A 15,451-nucleotide genomic window follows, 5' to 3' on the forward strand; every position below is an offset into this window, starting at 1 on the left:
GCTAAAAGGCTAATATGTGACGTCACGGGGAAATGTCACATGACTGTCGGGAGACAAAAACAGGAAGCGTTTGCTCCGTGGATGCGATAAATGTCTGGAGTACAATTTCACAATATGTGAAACAAAGCTGCGAGGTATACGGGAAAGTAATTGCACTTAACTCTTGTTCATTCCGGTTTCACGTTTTTCACCATTTGTTTGCACGGTGGCGTACGTTGCTCCTGTCAAGAGGAACGCCTGAAGTCTTCCTTGCGCTGAAAGGTATCTTCCAATATTAGTTAAAACGTGCACACAATTCGGCGTGCAAATACGACAACTGTCACAACAACAACACGTAACGCTCTTGAGTTGTGACGTGTTTGTCGATGTTCACATTCACATCATGACTATGTCAAATTGTCCATTGATGTCGGAAAGTTACGCAACTGTAGATACGTACATAAATAGTGTGCTAAACAAACCATGCTAATGGCTCGTTGTGACGACCCCGACAGAGAAAAGCCGAAAGTCATGTCTTCTTGGCGAAACAACCCACAGTTGAACATTTTAAATTTGTATTAAGGATATTCAGTAATGAAACAAACTGGACGGCTTCAGTTTCACACAGTGATGTCATAGTGGAAGACGAATTATATCTATACAAAATATATATGCAATAATGTACAATACTATAACAATATGTTGTGTGTGTGCCTGCACGCACAGTTTATGTTTAAATGTTTCTGGAATTTATGTGTGACGTTTGTCACTTTGACTTCCACTACTCTTAGGCCAATCAAAGACTGCTGTAAATCGTTCCTTGGTGTGAATGTCAGTACCCTGCGCTTGACTGGCGACCGATTTACATCCACCTCCTCTTGCCTGATGTTAGCTGGGATAGGCTCCATTTAAACGTGACCTGAAGAAGACAAGCAGTAACGAAACAGATGCAGTTATTAATTCATTTATTCACTCCTTCATTGTACTTGATCTAGGGCGGCAGATCATCATGGGTTCCGCGGTGCAGAGGACAGATGAACATGTGCGGGAATATCTGCTCTATCGTGGCTTCACCAACACTCTGAAAAACTTGGACAGTGAAATAAAAGCTGACAAGGACAAAGGGTTCAGGGTATGACTTTGTCTTCTGAATACAACTCTGCGCGGGCATTTGGTATTTCATGTTGCGACGAATCACAATATGCAGTCGTAGACTCAGAATTATATGATTATTAATCAAATTTTTTTTTTGCATTTTTTTTAAATCAGAGATGCAAGTAAACTTTTCTAGAATCTTTTTTTTTTCTCGCTGATTCTGAATCTGGCCTCATTTGTTCTCGAGCATATCGGGATTTCCTAATATATGTGGTACTCAAGGAAGAGTGATACTTGGGGTGTGCTTCTAAGTGTACAAAATCCTTTCCTTTCAGGTGGACAAGATCATTGATCAGCTGCTGCAGTTCATCCACGGCTTTGACCTGTCTGGCCTGAAGGACTACTGGCTCTACTTGGACCGGCGCCTTTTCTGCAGACTGGAGGATGTTTACCGATCCACTGTCAACAAACTAAGAGCTAGCCTGTACAGATACTACGTTATCAACACCATCCAGGTAAGGCCAATGCAAAAAATATGTTTTGACGGCATTCCGAGGTCTTAGAGTAACAGTTTCTCTCATCTTTTCGCCGGCCAGAGAGGAAACTTGGAGAAGACTCAGGAGTTTTTCCAAAAGCAGGCTATCGAGCTCCAGGGTCAAGCCGAGTGGCGAGACTGGTTCATCTTGCCGTTTATTCCTGCACCTGAACAGAGCCCGGCTTTTGCTCCGTATTTCTCCCGCCAGTGGTCCGACACCTTCCTGGTTTCCCTGCACAACTTCCTTTCGGTGCTCTTCCAGTGTATGCATATCCTTCTGTCAAATCCAGACATTTTAGAGGAAACAAATTGCTGGCAGCGAGATCTTCTGCATCTGCTGTGCTCGAAACCATCAACAGTCGCAGTGCGTTCATTCTAAAAAAAGAGAAAGCTAGCTAGTGTATCGCACGCACACAACTCAATTCAATTCAATTTCGAGAGCTCTTCACAAAACTACCACCGCTGTATACAAAGTGCTGTACAGATATGCAACAACAATCAATCAATTCACAATGAAGTGGAAGTTTTTTTTTTTTTTTTTTTTTTAACTCCTTAACCGGGATTCACCCCAACCAGTGTTGCTGAGTTTTGATGCTGAAGTCCAGAAGACAACAAGCCTCACTGAGGAGAATGAGCAGCTTCGTCAGCTGGTGAGTGTGTGGCCATGACTGAATACGTCCATTTTTTCTGTCAAATTGTATCCGTCCATCCGTCTTTGAATCCGCTTCTCCTCATGGAGGTCGCGGGCATATTGGAGCCTATCCCAGCGCTCTTTGGGCAGTAGGCGGGGGCACACCCTGAACAGGTTGCCAACCAATCAATAGTCGTCTGAAGAGAAGCGGATTAGAAAACTAATGGATGGAGCAAAAAAAAAAAAAAAAGTATAATTTATATATACTGTATATATACACACACACACACACACACACACTTTTTTTTTTAATTGTATATGTATTTTGAAAATCTGAGAGCATTTGTTCAGACACTTGGGAACTGTTTTAAATTCTGGGTAATGCATGTTTCCTTTTAAGTATGAAGTAATATTGGCCACGTCATCCATGTTTGAAGAATTCCTGTTGTTCGTCTCACCTCATCTTGTCCAGGTCTTTGCCTTGCAAACAGAGAGTCGAGACCAGAAGGCCGGAGATGAGGCGGTCCATCACAAGCTGCCGTTGTATGTTCAGAACATGGACCGGCTGGGAGATACTGAGCTGTGAGGCACTCGCGTCACTTTTCTCGTGTATGACTCCAAAACCGGCTGCCATTTTTTTCAACTTTGGCCTTCTCGACACGCTGCCAAAAATGTTTTAACTCCTAACAAACAAAAGTGACTGCGAATGAGCATGCATTTCAGTTTTCAATAATTAGGTGACTTGGTTTTAAATTTGTTGAAGTACTCAAAGGGGAAAATGGCAGCCGTCTTTAACATGAATGCTAATCGTCAATCAAACCTGCAATTCAAATGTGAGTGGATTGAACAAACGCCTGCTTCTGAGTCACTTCATGATATTTTATGAGGAGTTTGTTTGATAATATTTTAGATGCGTGACGTTGTTAAATGTATTTATTTGAAGTGATTGATTTGTGAGCGCGCCGTAGTGGAAGTTGCAAGTCATCAGCCGTACCAAATCTGCATTCACACTTTTTCGCCGCAGAAAAAAAACGTTGAGTGAAGTTTGTCTTTTTGTCTGATCGTTTACTTCAGGAAAACTTCCAAAATGTTTTAATCAACTAAGTTATTTACTAAGTTCATTGACCAATCCAAATCACATGCTTTTTACACTTTGCTGTGATGCGGTTGATGTTACCAAATAAACAGTTCATTTAATGAATTATTGTTTTTTTTTGTGAGGGCGGGGGATGGGTTCAGTCAATTTGTTTAAAAAACACCATCATTATGGATCACAAAAGTGACTGATAGATTTTAGCTATTAATATTTATTTTCTTTTTTTTCGTCTTTTTTTTTTTTTACAGAGTAGTAATATCCACTGGCGGCTTTTTTTAATTTATTTTATTTTTTAAAAGACAAGGCACAATGAAAAAAGGAGTCCATGTTTGCAGTGCTCCCTGCTGCCCTTCTCCTCTGCCTTGTGTGTAACTGCTCTCAGGGAAGCGCCCCCCCGCCCAAAAAAAAAAAAAAATCATTGGAGTCAATTCACTTCAAAGAGGCGGCACGTTTACGCAACTCTGCAAACGGCCAATCATGCCGTGCCCTGTTTCGACGTCCCCTCAAAGAAGAGAAGAGGAGAGGAGCTCATTACCAGTGACAGGCAGTATTAGCGCCTGTTGAAACCTTGACTTTTTAAAACCGCGGTCAATGTCCAACTGCCTCATCGGCCCACGCCAAGTGACAATGGGCCCGGCATCGACCATCGCTGTCATGGTCTCGCGCCAAATTAACAGAATTTTCAGATCACAAAGCAACATTAAAGAATAGAAAGCGCCTATTCTTAAGCGACACGAGCAAACTTCAGGTAAATCAATTGGCTCCCCTTAGAAGTCTGAAGGATTCATCCCTTGGATATTTTTTTTTTTTCCCCCCTACACCCAAAATGTTGACCTATTCTTCTGCTCTCAGCGACTTAGTGTCAAGCCAGCGGGCTGTCAGTGTTGTCACCACACCATCCAGGAACTTCTTCTCGACATTCCTACCGCAAGGTCGGCGCACCCCCGGAGGGAAAGCGCAGCAGGGAACTTTGGTATCTTCACCGAGCCAGGCGGCCGTCGGCAGAAAGGACCAACCAACGAGTCAGGTGACAATGTCAAATACTTTGGACGCCGTTGCCACCGTTTTACAGGTGCGGGATTTGAGTTCTTGGATGTCATCGTGTCATACGAAGAATGACTTTTGCAATTTTCTCGACCCCTTTCCGTACCACCTTCTTTTTCCAGTCTTCAAAGACCAAGGATGCAGTCCAAGTCAAAGAAGCGAAAGCAGCCTGCAGTCAAGTATCAACCGGTGAAAGTTCTCAATCCCAACCTGCGAACCAGCCAACGCATTCACGGCACAAGAAAATTCAAGTTCTCGAGAAGGAGCGGAAGGAGCTTTTCTCAAAAGCATCGCCGCAGGTACCCGACAGTTGAACGGGCAAGTTTTAAATGCTCACAAACAAAATCCGACTTGAATGACGTGATGGGTTCCGTACGTGGTCATTGCAGACCAACCATTTGAATGTTTCTCTTCAGTTCCAAGAGAAAAAGGGGGAGGTGGCAGAGGCGGAGCCTCCAAATGAGACCTCAGTCGAAGCTCCCGACTCTTCCCCTTCATACGGCAGGAGCGGAGGAGGAGGCGCGGAAGAAGGCGCGGGGCTCGCCGCAGAACAGCCATTTATCAAACTCAGCCAGGAGGAATATGGAGAACATCATTCCTCCATCATGCACTGCAGGTCGACATTCGGCAAAACGCTCGCTCGCTTCCCAAAGGAATTTGCCACCCGACTTTGATAACTTTCCCTTTCAAAACTCTCGTTTCGTTTAGGGTCGATTGCTCAGGTCGCAGAGTCGCCAGTTTAGATGTGGACGGTGTCATTAAGGTAAATCTGAGTCGGCCATCTTCGGGGCGTATCAAATAACGGTCGCTCGCGCCTTAGTGAACTCAACGGTAACGCTGGCGCTTTTTTGTGTCCCACTTCAGGTGTGGTCCTTCAATCCAATCATGCAGACCAAAGCAACCATCATGTCCAAGTCTCCTCTGCTGTCCCTCGAGTGGGCCACCAAGCCCGACCGATTGGTAGGAAAAGACAATCGACAGAAACACTGCAAATAATCCGACGAGCAACATTTCAAAATGGCAAATAGCCCTCACTTGATCAATCAGAATTGTCTCGTGGCCTATATGAGAGCGACGTCATTCACCAAAATCAATTCATTGCTATTTGTGTGTGCGTGTTGAGTTGTTACTCGGCAGTGGCGTTGGCACGGTCCGCCTGTACGATACAGAAGCCAAGAAGAATCTGTATGAGATGAACATTGATGAAACTCATCCACGGTAAGAGACGGTCAAATACTGTACAGTGTTGTCTCTGCGATGCCAGTGAACACATTTGACGCCATAACTTTCCCCTCCCCCTCAGCATCTTGTCATTGGCCTGCAGTCCCAGCGGTTCGTCCTTTGTCTGTTCAGCTGCGGCTGTCCACAGAGGTGGACTGGCCGAGCCCGCTCATCGTCTCCCCGCGCAGGTGTCCGGGCAGCTGCTGCTTTGGGACACCAAGACGGTCAAACAGCAGGTACGGCTTCAAATCAATGAATGAAGAGAAGAGCGACTTGCAACCGAAACGGCTCCGTCACGCGTCGTCCCATCATCGCTTCGTCTTCGTAGTACACCGTGGCATGATTATTTGACCGGGTCATCCGATACGAGAATGATCATCTGTCATGTCAGATGAGGGCAGAATGCTGCATTCTAATATGAAGCGTGCAATCCCCGGAGCAGACGACCCCGTGTCGGGATTGACCTTTTGGTCCCATTCGTGGTTACATCTGCACATTTCTTGGTGCGCACGCTGCGCACAAAATGTACATCCAGCCATCCATTTTCTAATCCGCTTGTCCTCACGAGGGTCGCGGGTGTTGCCGGAGCCTCAAAATCAGCGACTTGTGTATTTGGCTTAGCTCCAGTTCTCTTTGGAACCTGAACCAGTCGCCATTAACTGCACGGCCTTCAACCACAATGGAAATTTGTTGGTCACCGGTGCCGCAGACGGAGTCATCAGACTCTTCGGTTTGTATTTTTACATATATATATTTTTTTTAATGCACATTTTGTTGATTAGCACTGCAAACGTAATTATCTATTCGTCTCTCTGATTCTCACCGAAAAAGCTGGGCAATTTGTGTAGAACGAGACACGTCAATTTGCCGCGTGGGCAGCTAAGACGGTCTGAATTCGCTCGCTTTCCCTCCGCAGACATGCAGCAGTATGAGAGCGCCATGAGCTGGAGGGCACACGATGGAGAGGTTTATAGTGTGGAATTCAGCTACGACGAAAACACCGTCTTTAGCGTCGGAGAAGATGGCAAGGTGCGCCTGTTGTAAAAACTTGCCTTGTTCGCCACCCGAAATGTGCATCCGGTTTCTCAGTTACGTCTACTTTGAAATGCGAGTGTCTTTAAATTGTTTACGTTTGTTTCTTCAGTTCATCCAGTGGAACATCCACCGGTGTGGCGTCAAGCAGTCAGAGCAGGTTTTACCTCAAGATGCCACCGGGCCCTTCGTCCTTTCCGGGTACAGCGGATATAAACAGGTATACGGGAACGGATCCAAAAAGCCCACCAGTTTAGTGCGCTTTGTCGCGAGTCGTGACTTTCGTGCATCGGCTGTAATTTATGCAGGTTGTTAGTCATCCACTTGACTGCTTTGAAAAACGGCTTCAAGCACAAACAGAAACGAGAAGCTTCAAGGAAGACATTGTGAAGAACCGTGCGCCTTGGGGCCTCTCCATCTCAAATTCCCAACCCCACTATGTCCCTGTGGGGAACACAAATAAATATCCATAATTTCTTTTTGCTTTTTTTTTTTTTGTTTTCAGGTCCAGGTTCCCCGAGGTCGCCTCTTCACCTTTGATTCAGAAGGACAACATGTGCTGACCTGTTCAAGCTCTGGCGGGATCATTTACAAAGTAAAGACATCTACTTTCATGCACCAGCAATATTTTACATCGTGTTTTTCATTTTTTTTATGACTGTATTTTCGCAACCAATAACGCGCGTCGTATTCAAAGATGCAGCATCAGCTACGGGTGCTATTTCTGTATTGCGAACCACGGAGACGATGTTGAATTGTCTCGCAGCTGCCGATTCCCATGTTCCTCCACGTAGTTGATAGCGGCGTGTCGGCAGGAAATGCCCCCAGTCAGTCAAGCGGAGCGCTCGTCAAAGTCACATATTATCATTCACAGATTTTGGAACTCCCTGCACACATTTTGGAGAAAATGGAAGACTTCCTAAGCGCGCCTTACGGTTGTGAAAATCCGGCAGTTGTTTTCCTTTACATTTCTTTGAAGATTGGAACTGAGCATGGAAAACTGATGTTCAACAAGTGAAATCTAATCAAGTGTTTCCTGGTTCTCTTTCGCGTGTGTGCCCCTCCCCCTCGTCCAGCTGACGAACGGAGATCCTGCGCTGGAGAGTTTGCTGTCCCTGGGTGGACACAAAGCACCGGTGGTGACCGTCGACTGGTGGTCGGCGTTGGACTGCGGTACCTGCCTCACTGCCTCGATGGACGGAAAGATAAAACTAAGCACGCTCCTTGCACAGAAGTCCTGACTGCAAACTTGAGTGTTGCCCATTTGCGGGGGGGGGGCTTGGTTATACAACGTAACAGTATGAGGAATTGACTTCAAGGATTATTCATTTCCATTATCCACTCTAACAGCGATGTCAGCAGTTTCATGATGTGATGCAAACCTGTTCAACATTCATGTCAATACAATATTAAAGGCCTCATGGAGATTTGAGAAGACGACACTTGTCCAAGTGTATTTTTCAGTTTCATGCAGAAACGCACTACTTCCCAGAAAGTGAGCAATACTCAGCGGTAAAATTACAGGATGAACCTTTAAATGCATCTTTACAGGTTAGCCTAATTTTGGCTTTTCTAAACCTTTGAAGGCACCCGTTCAGCTATTCACTGTTTCCTTACTTTGAGCACGTTGTCCTGTAACAACGAGCAGTCCAGCAAAATTCACATGACATTGCCCTGCATTGCACAGACACATGTAGGTGACCGGGCACGTATGTAAACACGGGGCACTGGATCCAGTGTGTATCAATTACACGAAAGTAACTGATTTTGAAATCTCGAATTTGTTTTGCCACAGACAGTAATCCAATTGACGGCTCAGTGTTGCGATGTGACAATCTTCCACCTGGGGCGCTGTAACGACCGTCTCTATTGTGCAGCGAAGAAGTAGTGTGATCACAACAATAACAGTGCTAGCAGCAAGGGAATGTGACGCGCTCAGACTTAATCCAGCTGCAAATCATAGCGACTGACAGCTGCTCTTTGCAAGTAACGCGATACACATTATTGTGCAGCTTTACGAATTCAGATGCAGCGTAGCTTCTCAGCACGGCTCTACGCTTCTCTATCGACGCGCGGGTGATCGGTTAGCCTGTTCGAACTCTTTCGTACTCGTCTTTTTTGTTTAATGTCCCTGGTTTCCGTTCCCGAGTGCAAACATGGAGAGCCTGTACAAGCGCAAAATGTTCGCTTCGATGCGCAAAACCAAGACGGGCCTGTCCAAGAAGAGGCAGATCGGTCTGCCGGCCTCCATCCTGGACGACAGTGACGAGGGCTCCTTCTCCTCGTCCTCGTCGTCCGGGTCCCAGTCAGACTTCCATAGCTCCCCGGAGGAGGACAGCGACCAGGAGGAGTGGCAAAGGAGTGACTCCGGAGCCACATCCAGCGACGCCAGCCGCTCCGTGACCCGCCGAAAGCGCTCTTTCCTGGGAGGCGACGACGAAACCTCCTCGTCTTCGAGCACTGCGAAGGAGCGGGACGATGACGATGAAGACGACGACGACGATGACGACGACGACGACGGTGACGGGGGAAAGAAGGAGCATACGAGTCAGCCGAAGAGAATGGTGCAGCCCAGGAAGAGGTGCAGGGTTCAGCGACAGGATGATTCGGATTCGGACCGTGCAGACGAGAAGCGGAGAGAGGAGGAGGAGAAGGCGAAGAGGAGACAGAGACACAACAAGCTGCTGGCACTGTCGCGCAGGATGAAGGCCCGCGTTCCGAGCCGGAGGAGGAGCCGCGTCAAACAGGTATCGCACCTGTGGAACGTCTTTACATACGGTGACATTTGCGCTGCCCAGTTACGCCAAAACCGTCTTGCTCTTTGTCGCTTTGATCCAATGGAAAGCCGTTTGAGCAATCATTCGATGTTCTCGTCATCCATCCCAAACGACGCGTTTCACCACCTCGGAGAATACTTGGCTCTCCGAGTTCCACCCTAATGATTGCCACTCAAATACAACAGACTTTTGCAAAAGCTCCAACAACAGTGCAAGCAGACACGTTAGCCCCAAGCATCCGCAAATTGTGGCATAACCTATTTTCGTTCCCGGTTGGAAGATCTTTTTTGCAAGAAAATCTGCCGTCTTGTCACAACATCGGTCAGTCAAGCAAACCCCTCATCAAAGTCACACAGCAGATTTTGCAACTCGGTGCATACATAAGGCGCCCTGTCCATTTTGGAGAAAACGTAAGACTTTTATGTGTGCATTTTGGTCACTAGTAGTGGGGAAAAAGATTACTGTTAAGACAGTCGTTCCACAAATGCCTCCGCTTTGTTCTACAGTTGTAGTGTGCTAAATGGTCATACGAGAGACGACAAAGTACCCTAAGACGAATCCCGAGGACGTCGACTAAATGCTCAAATGGCTTTCCGTATTACGACCGCAGCAAACAAACCCGGTCCTATTCTTTTCAGCATGAGGACGAATCAAAAGAAGCGGACGATGGGGCTCATGGGGATAAAGATGGAGGAAATAATGGCGAGGCCGAGGCTTCAGGTGGAGATGGAGAAGAGAAGGGAGGAGAAGAGGAGCAGAAGGAGGAGAAAGAGCAAGAAGAAGAGGCGGTGAAGGAATAGCTTCACCCGTGCAGCAAAGCGTACGAGATGTGGACTTTCAATGTGGAAATCTTGCAGTCTTATTTTCAATTTGAAGTGGAACTCTGTACAGTGTTTTGTCTTTTCCTGCAGCACTTGTAAACAGGAACAGGAATGATCTGCTGCTCTTGAGACTGGCGTTGATCATAATCGCCGGAAAGGCGCACGGACATTTGGGAGAACAGTCGCATCCGTGACACCGCTCATCCTGCAATAGCAGTGGATCCTGAAACGGGGGCTGCAAGAGCATGGCTCTGTGTGTGCGTGTGCGTGCGCGCGCGTGAGTGTGAATGTGGCGAACCTGACACTTGACTCCATTACTTGGATGTTCCTTGAATTTGTGTGTTTAAAAAAAAAAAAAAAGACAAGGCCCGCAATGTGCTTTTTCACAGTCATATGAATCATGAATTTACATTTGGCTCTGTAGCTTTTTTGCAGAGTCCTTCAAGGGGCATCCTTTTTCAACATTTCATCTGTTTGAATCAATCTGAATATATATATTTGACAATAATCGTTATTTGACAACAAATGCTTTGGTTTGTGAGCGCAACATATTGTCACTTGTCACAGATACTTAATGTAGTTGTACTTGAGGAGAAAAATGAATTAGTAAAAATCATCTGGTCAAAATTTGAAAAAAGTACTTTGGCTTTTTGAATTTTTGTTTTGAACATTAATTTTACAGAGCGGTTACTGGGTACATTTTGATTCAGTGTTGCTACTATTCTTCCCTCCCTCCATTTGAGGTAATGTATATGTATGCTTAAAGCAAAGAATCAATACTTTATATAATAAGAAATGCTTTTTTTTCTTTTTACATTCATGACATTTTAGGTTGAGATTGCTTTGCTTTATTTTACACACTGTGCATTTAAATCAAGTTTTGATGAATCTGCACAATTGAGAATACATAACGGTGTGAGATAAACTGGACTAAATGTTTTTGTTTCATCAAGCAGCATCAACGTTTTTCAGTCCTACATTTATGAGGCCTTGAGTGTTTTATTCATTGTCACATGTACTATCAGTGCAGTGTATATGTTTTCTGAGTGTTTTTGGTGGCTTTACTTCTGTATAAAACTTTGAAAACCAGCCTGCTTTCGAAAAAACAGCTTCATGATTAATACAATTTTGGTTGATGACCAAAACTGTGTTTGTAGTATTCTCACACACTACCATAAAGTATCGTGTTAAGTATTTCAAAAGAAAATTTGACTGCATGTTTCTTGTCAAGTCCACTGATATCTTTATTGACCAAGCAATACATATATATATATGTTATTTATACAGCACTTTAAACAGCGAGGACTCACAAGATAGTTGAAATACAGGCATGCATTTCCAAAATACAGAATCACAACCTTTTACAATTGGTACAATGAAATCAAATTAACAACAATCTAGTCTTACTGGGTACGCTGTCTAAATGTGTATAAAAGAGAGAGCGAGAGACTGGGCAGGAATGTACCTGTATGCTACTAAGTTTAAAGGCAATTCATTGGATATCAGAGAATCACGTATTAGCCAATCGACTCCCGAAATCTTTTCACGTGACTTAAACGTAATCACGTTCTGGCCGCCATCATTGTTAGTGGCACTGAAGCTCGTGCGGGGGGGAATAAAAGCTGGCACTGCAGCGCGTGTTTGGGAATGGCGGACACGCAGTCCGAGTGTCACTGAGAGTTGCCGAGACAGCAGCTATGGTTCAGACTTGCTCGGCTTACGGCTGTAAAAACCGTTATCACAAAGATAAAGACATCTCCTTCCACAAGTGAGTTCACTTTAAATGTGCGTTGATCATTAGCATTAGCTGTTCAGACATGACGTGGGGGGAGCCTAGGTTGTGAACTACATACTGTACATCATGACAGGGCAGCTTTTCCTCACAATACACGCGTCCTTCTATTTCAACGTCACGGACGTTTTTCTCCCACGTGGCTCCAGACAAGTAAATGTCGTTCTTGTAACTGACCTGTATTTTGTTGTTCGACTTCATACATACACTGAATCACGGTTTTTGCAATTGAATGCAATGCTCTTTAACAACTCCCGTTCTAAAAAAACAACAACTACATGACGTCATTGTCTTCGCGGTAAATGGATGGTAAAGATAGAACAGAGATTTAGATGAACACTGTTACATTCTTGGTTAATCATTTTCGCACCAACCAAGTGAAATCACCGACAGCACACCCGATGATCTGTCACTGTACAATGGTTGAGAATCGGTACACTGTGGAGTTTGTTTACAGTCCTTCATAAACGTGTCGGATCAAATCAGTACGGGTAGACTTTTCGTGGAGACGCGATGTCTCAAGTTGTTGGTAGTAAATATTTATTTCACCTCAGTGAGTCAAGCAATGTCAAACAGAACATGAGCAATTGCAAATTGCGTTTTTACTCACATTTATGGCGGCCAAAATATTAGAAAAGCCTTCTAACATTATGCTGTGATGGTCTGCCGCAACTTAAATCGCATTAATGCCTCTCTGAATGTGTCAAACTAAACTAGGTATGAAAACGTTTTGTAAAGAAAAACAAAAAACAGTCAAAATTGAATTGTATCTCATTCAGCTGCGCTCTTGTCATTGTTCGATCAGGTTTCCCCTTGCACGTCCGGACATCTGTGGTAAATGGGTGGCAGCAATGAGGAGGAACAATTTCAAGCCAACCAAGTACAGCAATATCTGTTCACAGCACTTCACTAAAGAATGCTTCAAGAGAGAGTGCAACAACCGGGTGTTGAAGGAGAACGCTGTGCCGTCGCTTTTTGACTTCAACCCCGACATCAAGGTGAAGCAGGTCAGAAAAATTCAGTGTGCTTCTCTCTATCTAGCTCTCTGTCTTTCTGAAAGAAAAACATTGTGTGAAATCGGGATGTGTTTAAAAAATCGGGCCCGATCACGTCAGTTTCAGTGGATCAGAATTTTTTTTTTAAAGGTCCACAAAGCAACACAATAATTCAGAGGTACTGAGAAACGCAAAAAAAATTATAAATAAAAACAAATGTAGATAAATTTTATACAATGCAACATTGCAACGCAGCCGGAAACAGCGGGAAAAAACACAGTCGGTGGGGAAACATTCTGGTAGTTTTCACGGGAAGCTAACGCGAAACTCCCAGAAAAACAGCGACTGTGTCGCGTGACCCAACTCGGAAAACAGGCGCCCGTGAGAGGTCGTGACCGAAGCCCAGCAGGTCCTGCTGATAGATGATACCGGCAAAAATCCAGAATCTTTTTCTTCTATCTGACAGTCAGAATGTCTGGAGGATCCCTTCCCCTCCGAGATCCACTTTCCCCTCTCCTTTCCCCTGACCTCTGCCCCCGTCATGGAGGAGGTGGAGTCCGAGCCTGTAAGGAGTCCACCTGATATCCCCGGTGACACGGTGATGGTGTCCTGCGACCATAATTACACAGCGGAAGACTCCGCGCGGCAGAAGAAGCGCATCCAGCAGTTGGAGGAGCAGCTGGAGCTACTGAGGAAGAAGCTGAAAACGACACAGCAGAAGTGCCGCCGTCAGGAGAGACAGCTCAAAAGCCTGAGGGTCTCTTGCAAGACCGGCAGGACAGCGCGCGACGCACCGACCGCGTTCAGCGAGGGCTACGTCATTTTACCAAAACACATCTACCACACGCTCAAAGGCATCGAGTAACAGGATGAAGGCCACAAGACTAAACTGTCCTGTTGATCTTGAACAGTTGGTGGAGCTGTTGAATAAAGCAGCGAGGCTCCGTGCTGTCGGCGGAACCAACGTGGAACATCAAACGGAGTGGGTCAGCGTCTCTCGCCATGATTCGGTTTTTCCAAACGTGTTCCAGAGTGACTGCTTATGTCACCGTGGCATTGCTTGGCAACCAACAGTTTTGCACATTCGGAAAAGCTTGGCAATTAGTTAACGTCGGTTGTGATCTGCTTTTTGTAAAACGTGTTAACAAATGCCATGTCGCATGTTAATTAGAGGGACATGTTGGAGCACTGGACAGAGTCAGCCCCCCCCCCCCGGCTTTCCTCTCATCACGCCATTTTTGTACTCAACATATCTGTGAGAAGCTTCCAATTGCACACTTCAGTGCCTGCTGATGTGATGAGCTTTTACCCTGAATATTGTGGTTTGGATTTTGGTGCTACCTTTACTTACTTTGTTTTGGGGGATTTTGTATTTCTACAAAAGAAGAAAACCACATAATCAAAAATAAAATGGAACAAGAAAACTGTTTTTCTGACAAAATGTCATTCATTCCATTCAGCCGTGAATGGTCAACCACCCTCCTTCATTATTTTCAAAGATTACTTGTTTACGTCTTTATCTCACAGGTACCGAACCGTGGGGCTCCCAATGTGGAGTTAAAAAAAAAAAAAAGACTGGCAAATATGTTTGAACATACTTACGAGTATGTTCAAATTTACCTGGAGGCTAAATGCTACAAATGTAGCATGCATCCCTGAAACTGTACCAGGAGGTCTTGACTAGCGCATGCGCGTGGCGTTGAAATAACGTTGAAACAATGTTTACTTAATTAATTTACAAAATTGAAATTGCAAATGATTGTCTCGTTAAAATAATTTTTCATCTGATGTGTGACAACACACTAAGAAGCGTTTGTAATCCGTCAGGTACTTTTTAATAGATTTCAATGTATTTTTTTTTTTAAACCAAAACAAAAGCAGCTTCAGTTGCAATGACACAACTGGACAGCAGGTAGCGTTGCAGACTAGGTGAGGATATTCAGCCTCGCCACCGATCTTTGGCTTACGAGCAGTGGCGGTTCTGGGGGGGGGGGGGGCAGCGGGGGCCAGTGCCCCTGTAGCACCGATTCTGCCCCCCCCCCCCGTGGCCCCCCCTCCGAGCGCAGATTACGCAGTCGTGCCGAGTCGCCGACGCGAAAGGTGGAACCAAAGTGCGTGATTTAACATTCTAGTCGGACCCTTTAGTGCGCTGCGCCATTTAAAAATGAGCGGGAAAATGAGAAGCAGTCCGCAGAGAAGGAAATTACCACGACACGAGTGCTATTTGCGTGTGTGCATGTGCGCGCGCGTGTGTGTGCGTGTGTGTGTGCGCGCGCGTGTTTGTGTGTGTGTGCGCGTGTTTGTGTGTGTATGCGCGCGTGTGTGTGTGTGTGTGTGTGTAACTTTTTTAGTCTCCCTTTTTATTTTAATTTTTATTTAACAGGATCAATATATAAGACATTGCCTTTTAAAATTTGGATAATTATATGCATG

At 45.2% G+C, this 15,451-nt stretch overlaps 3 protein-coding genes across 11 annotated transcripts; all 3 read left to right on the forward strand.

Moving 5' to 3' along the window:
- The first annotated feature begins 27 nt into the window (after positions 1–27).
- Positions 28–8,070, forward strand: wdr91 (WD repeat domain 91). 6 transcript variants are annotated; one of them, XM_086135004.1, is made up of 20 exons: positions 47–134; positions 230–261; positions 975–1,111; positions 1,410–1,589; positions 1,671–1,877; positions 2,176–2,259; positions 2,713–2,822; positions 4,189–4,363; positions 4,503–4,679; positions 4,770–4,996; positions 5,089–5,143; positions 5,245–5,340; positions 5,504–5,598; positions 5,684–5,837; positions 6,223–6,331; positions 6,518–6,630; positions 6,746–6,853; positions 6,942–7,019; positions 7,139–7,228; positions 7,710–8,070. In XM_086135004.1, exons 3-20 carry the CDS (start codon positions 989–991, stop codon positions 7,872–7,874), a joined length of 2,346 nt encoding a protein of 781 aa, XP_085991130.1. In that variant the 5' UTR covers positions 47–134; positions 230–261; positions 975–988; the 3' UTR covers positions 7,875–8,070. The 6 variants fall into 6 exon arrangements, with proteins under 6 accessions (XP_085991125.1, XP_085991126.1, XP_085991127.1 ...); XM_086134999.1 differs by having other exon boundaries at positions 28–261; XM_086135000.1 differs by having other exon boundaries at positions 28–261; positions 1,671–1,872; positions 2,186–2,259.
- A 432-nt stretch (positions 8,071–8,502) lies between these two features.
- On the forward strand, positions 8,503–11,320 carry LOC147191390 (uncharacterized). 3 transcript variants are annotated; one of them, XM_086135006.1, is made up of 2 exons: positions 8,503–9,430; positions 10,049–11,320. In XM_086135006.1, the coding sequence occupies exons 1-2, from the start codon at positions 8,790–8,792 to the stop codon at positions 10,200–10,202; spliced, it is 795 nt and encodes a 264-aa protein (XP_085991132.1). In that variant the 5' UTR covers positions 8,503–8,789; the 3' UTR covers positions 10,203–11,320. The 3 variants fall into 3 exon arrangements, with proteins under 3 accessions (XP_085991132.1, XP_085991133.1, XP_085991134.1); XM_086135007.1 differs by having other exon boundaries at positions 8,503–9,380; XM_086135008.1 differs by having other exon boundaries at positions 8,503–9,411; positions 10,049–10,147.
- A 516-nt stretch (positions 11,321–11,836) lies between these two features.
- On the forward strand, positions 11,837–14,447 carry thap1 (THAP domain containing, apoptosis associated protein 1). 2 transcript variants are annotated; one of them, XM_086135254.1, is made up of 3 exons: positions 11,837–11,999; positions 12,829–13,030; positions 13,485–14,447. In XM_086135254.1, exons 1-3 carry the CDS (start codon positions 11,929–11,931, stop codon positions 13,881–13,883), a joined length of 672 nt encoding a protein of 223 aa, XP_085991380.1. In that variant the 5' UTR covers positions 11,837–11,928; the 3' UTR covers positions 13,884–14,447. The 2 variants fall into 2 exon arrangements, with proteins under 2 accessions (XP_085991380.1, XP_085991381.1); XM_086135255.1 differs by having other exon boundaries at positions 12,829–13,021.
- The last annotated feature ends 1,004 nt before the right edge of the window (positions 14,448–15,451 follow it).

This window comes from Hippocampus guttulatus, chromosome 17 (genome assembly GCF_054856545.1).
Source record: "Hippocampus guttulatus isolate MCC_2025c chromosome 17, RoL_Hgut_1.0, whole genome shotgun sequence".
In the NCBI taxonomy this organism is placed as follows: Eukaryota; Metazoa; Chordata; class Actinopteri; order Syngnathiformes; family Syngnathidae; genus Hippocampus; species Hippocampus guttulatus.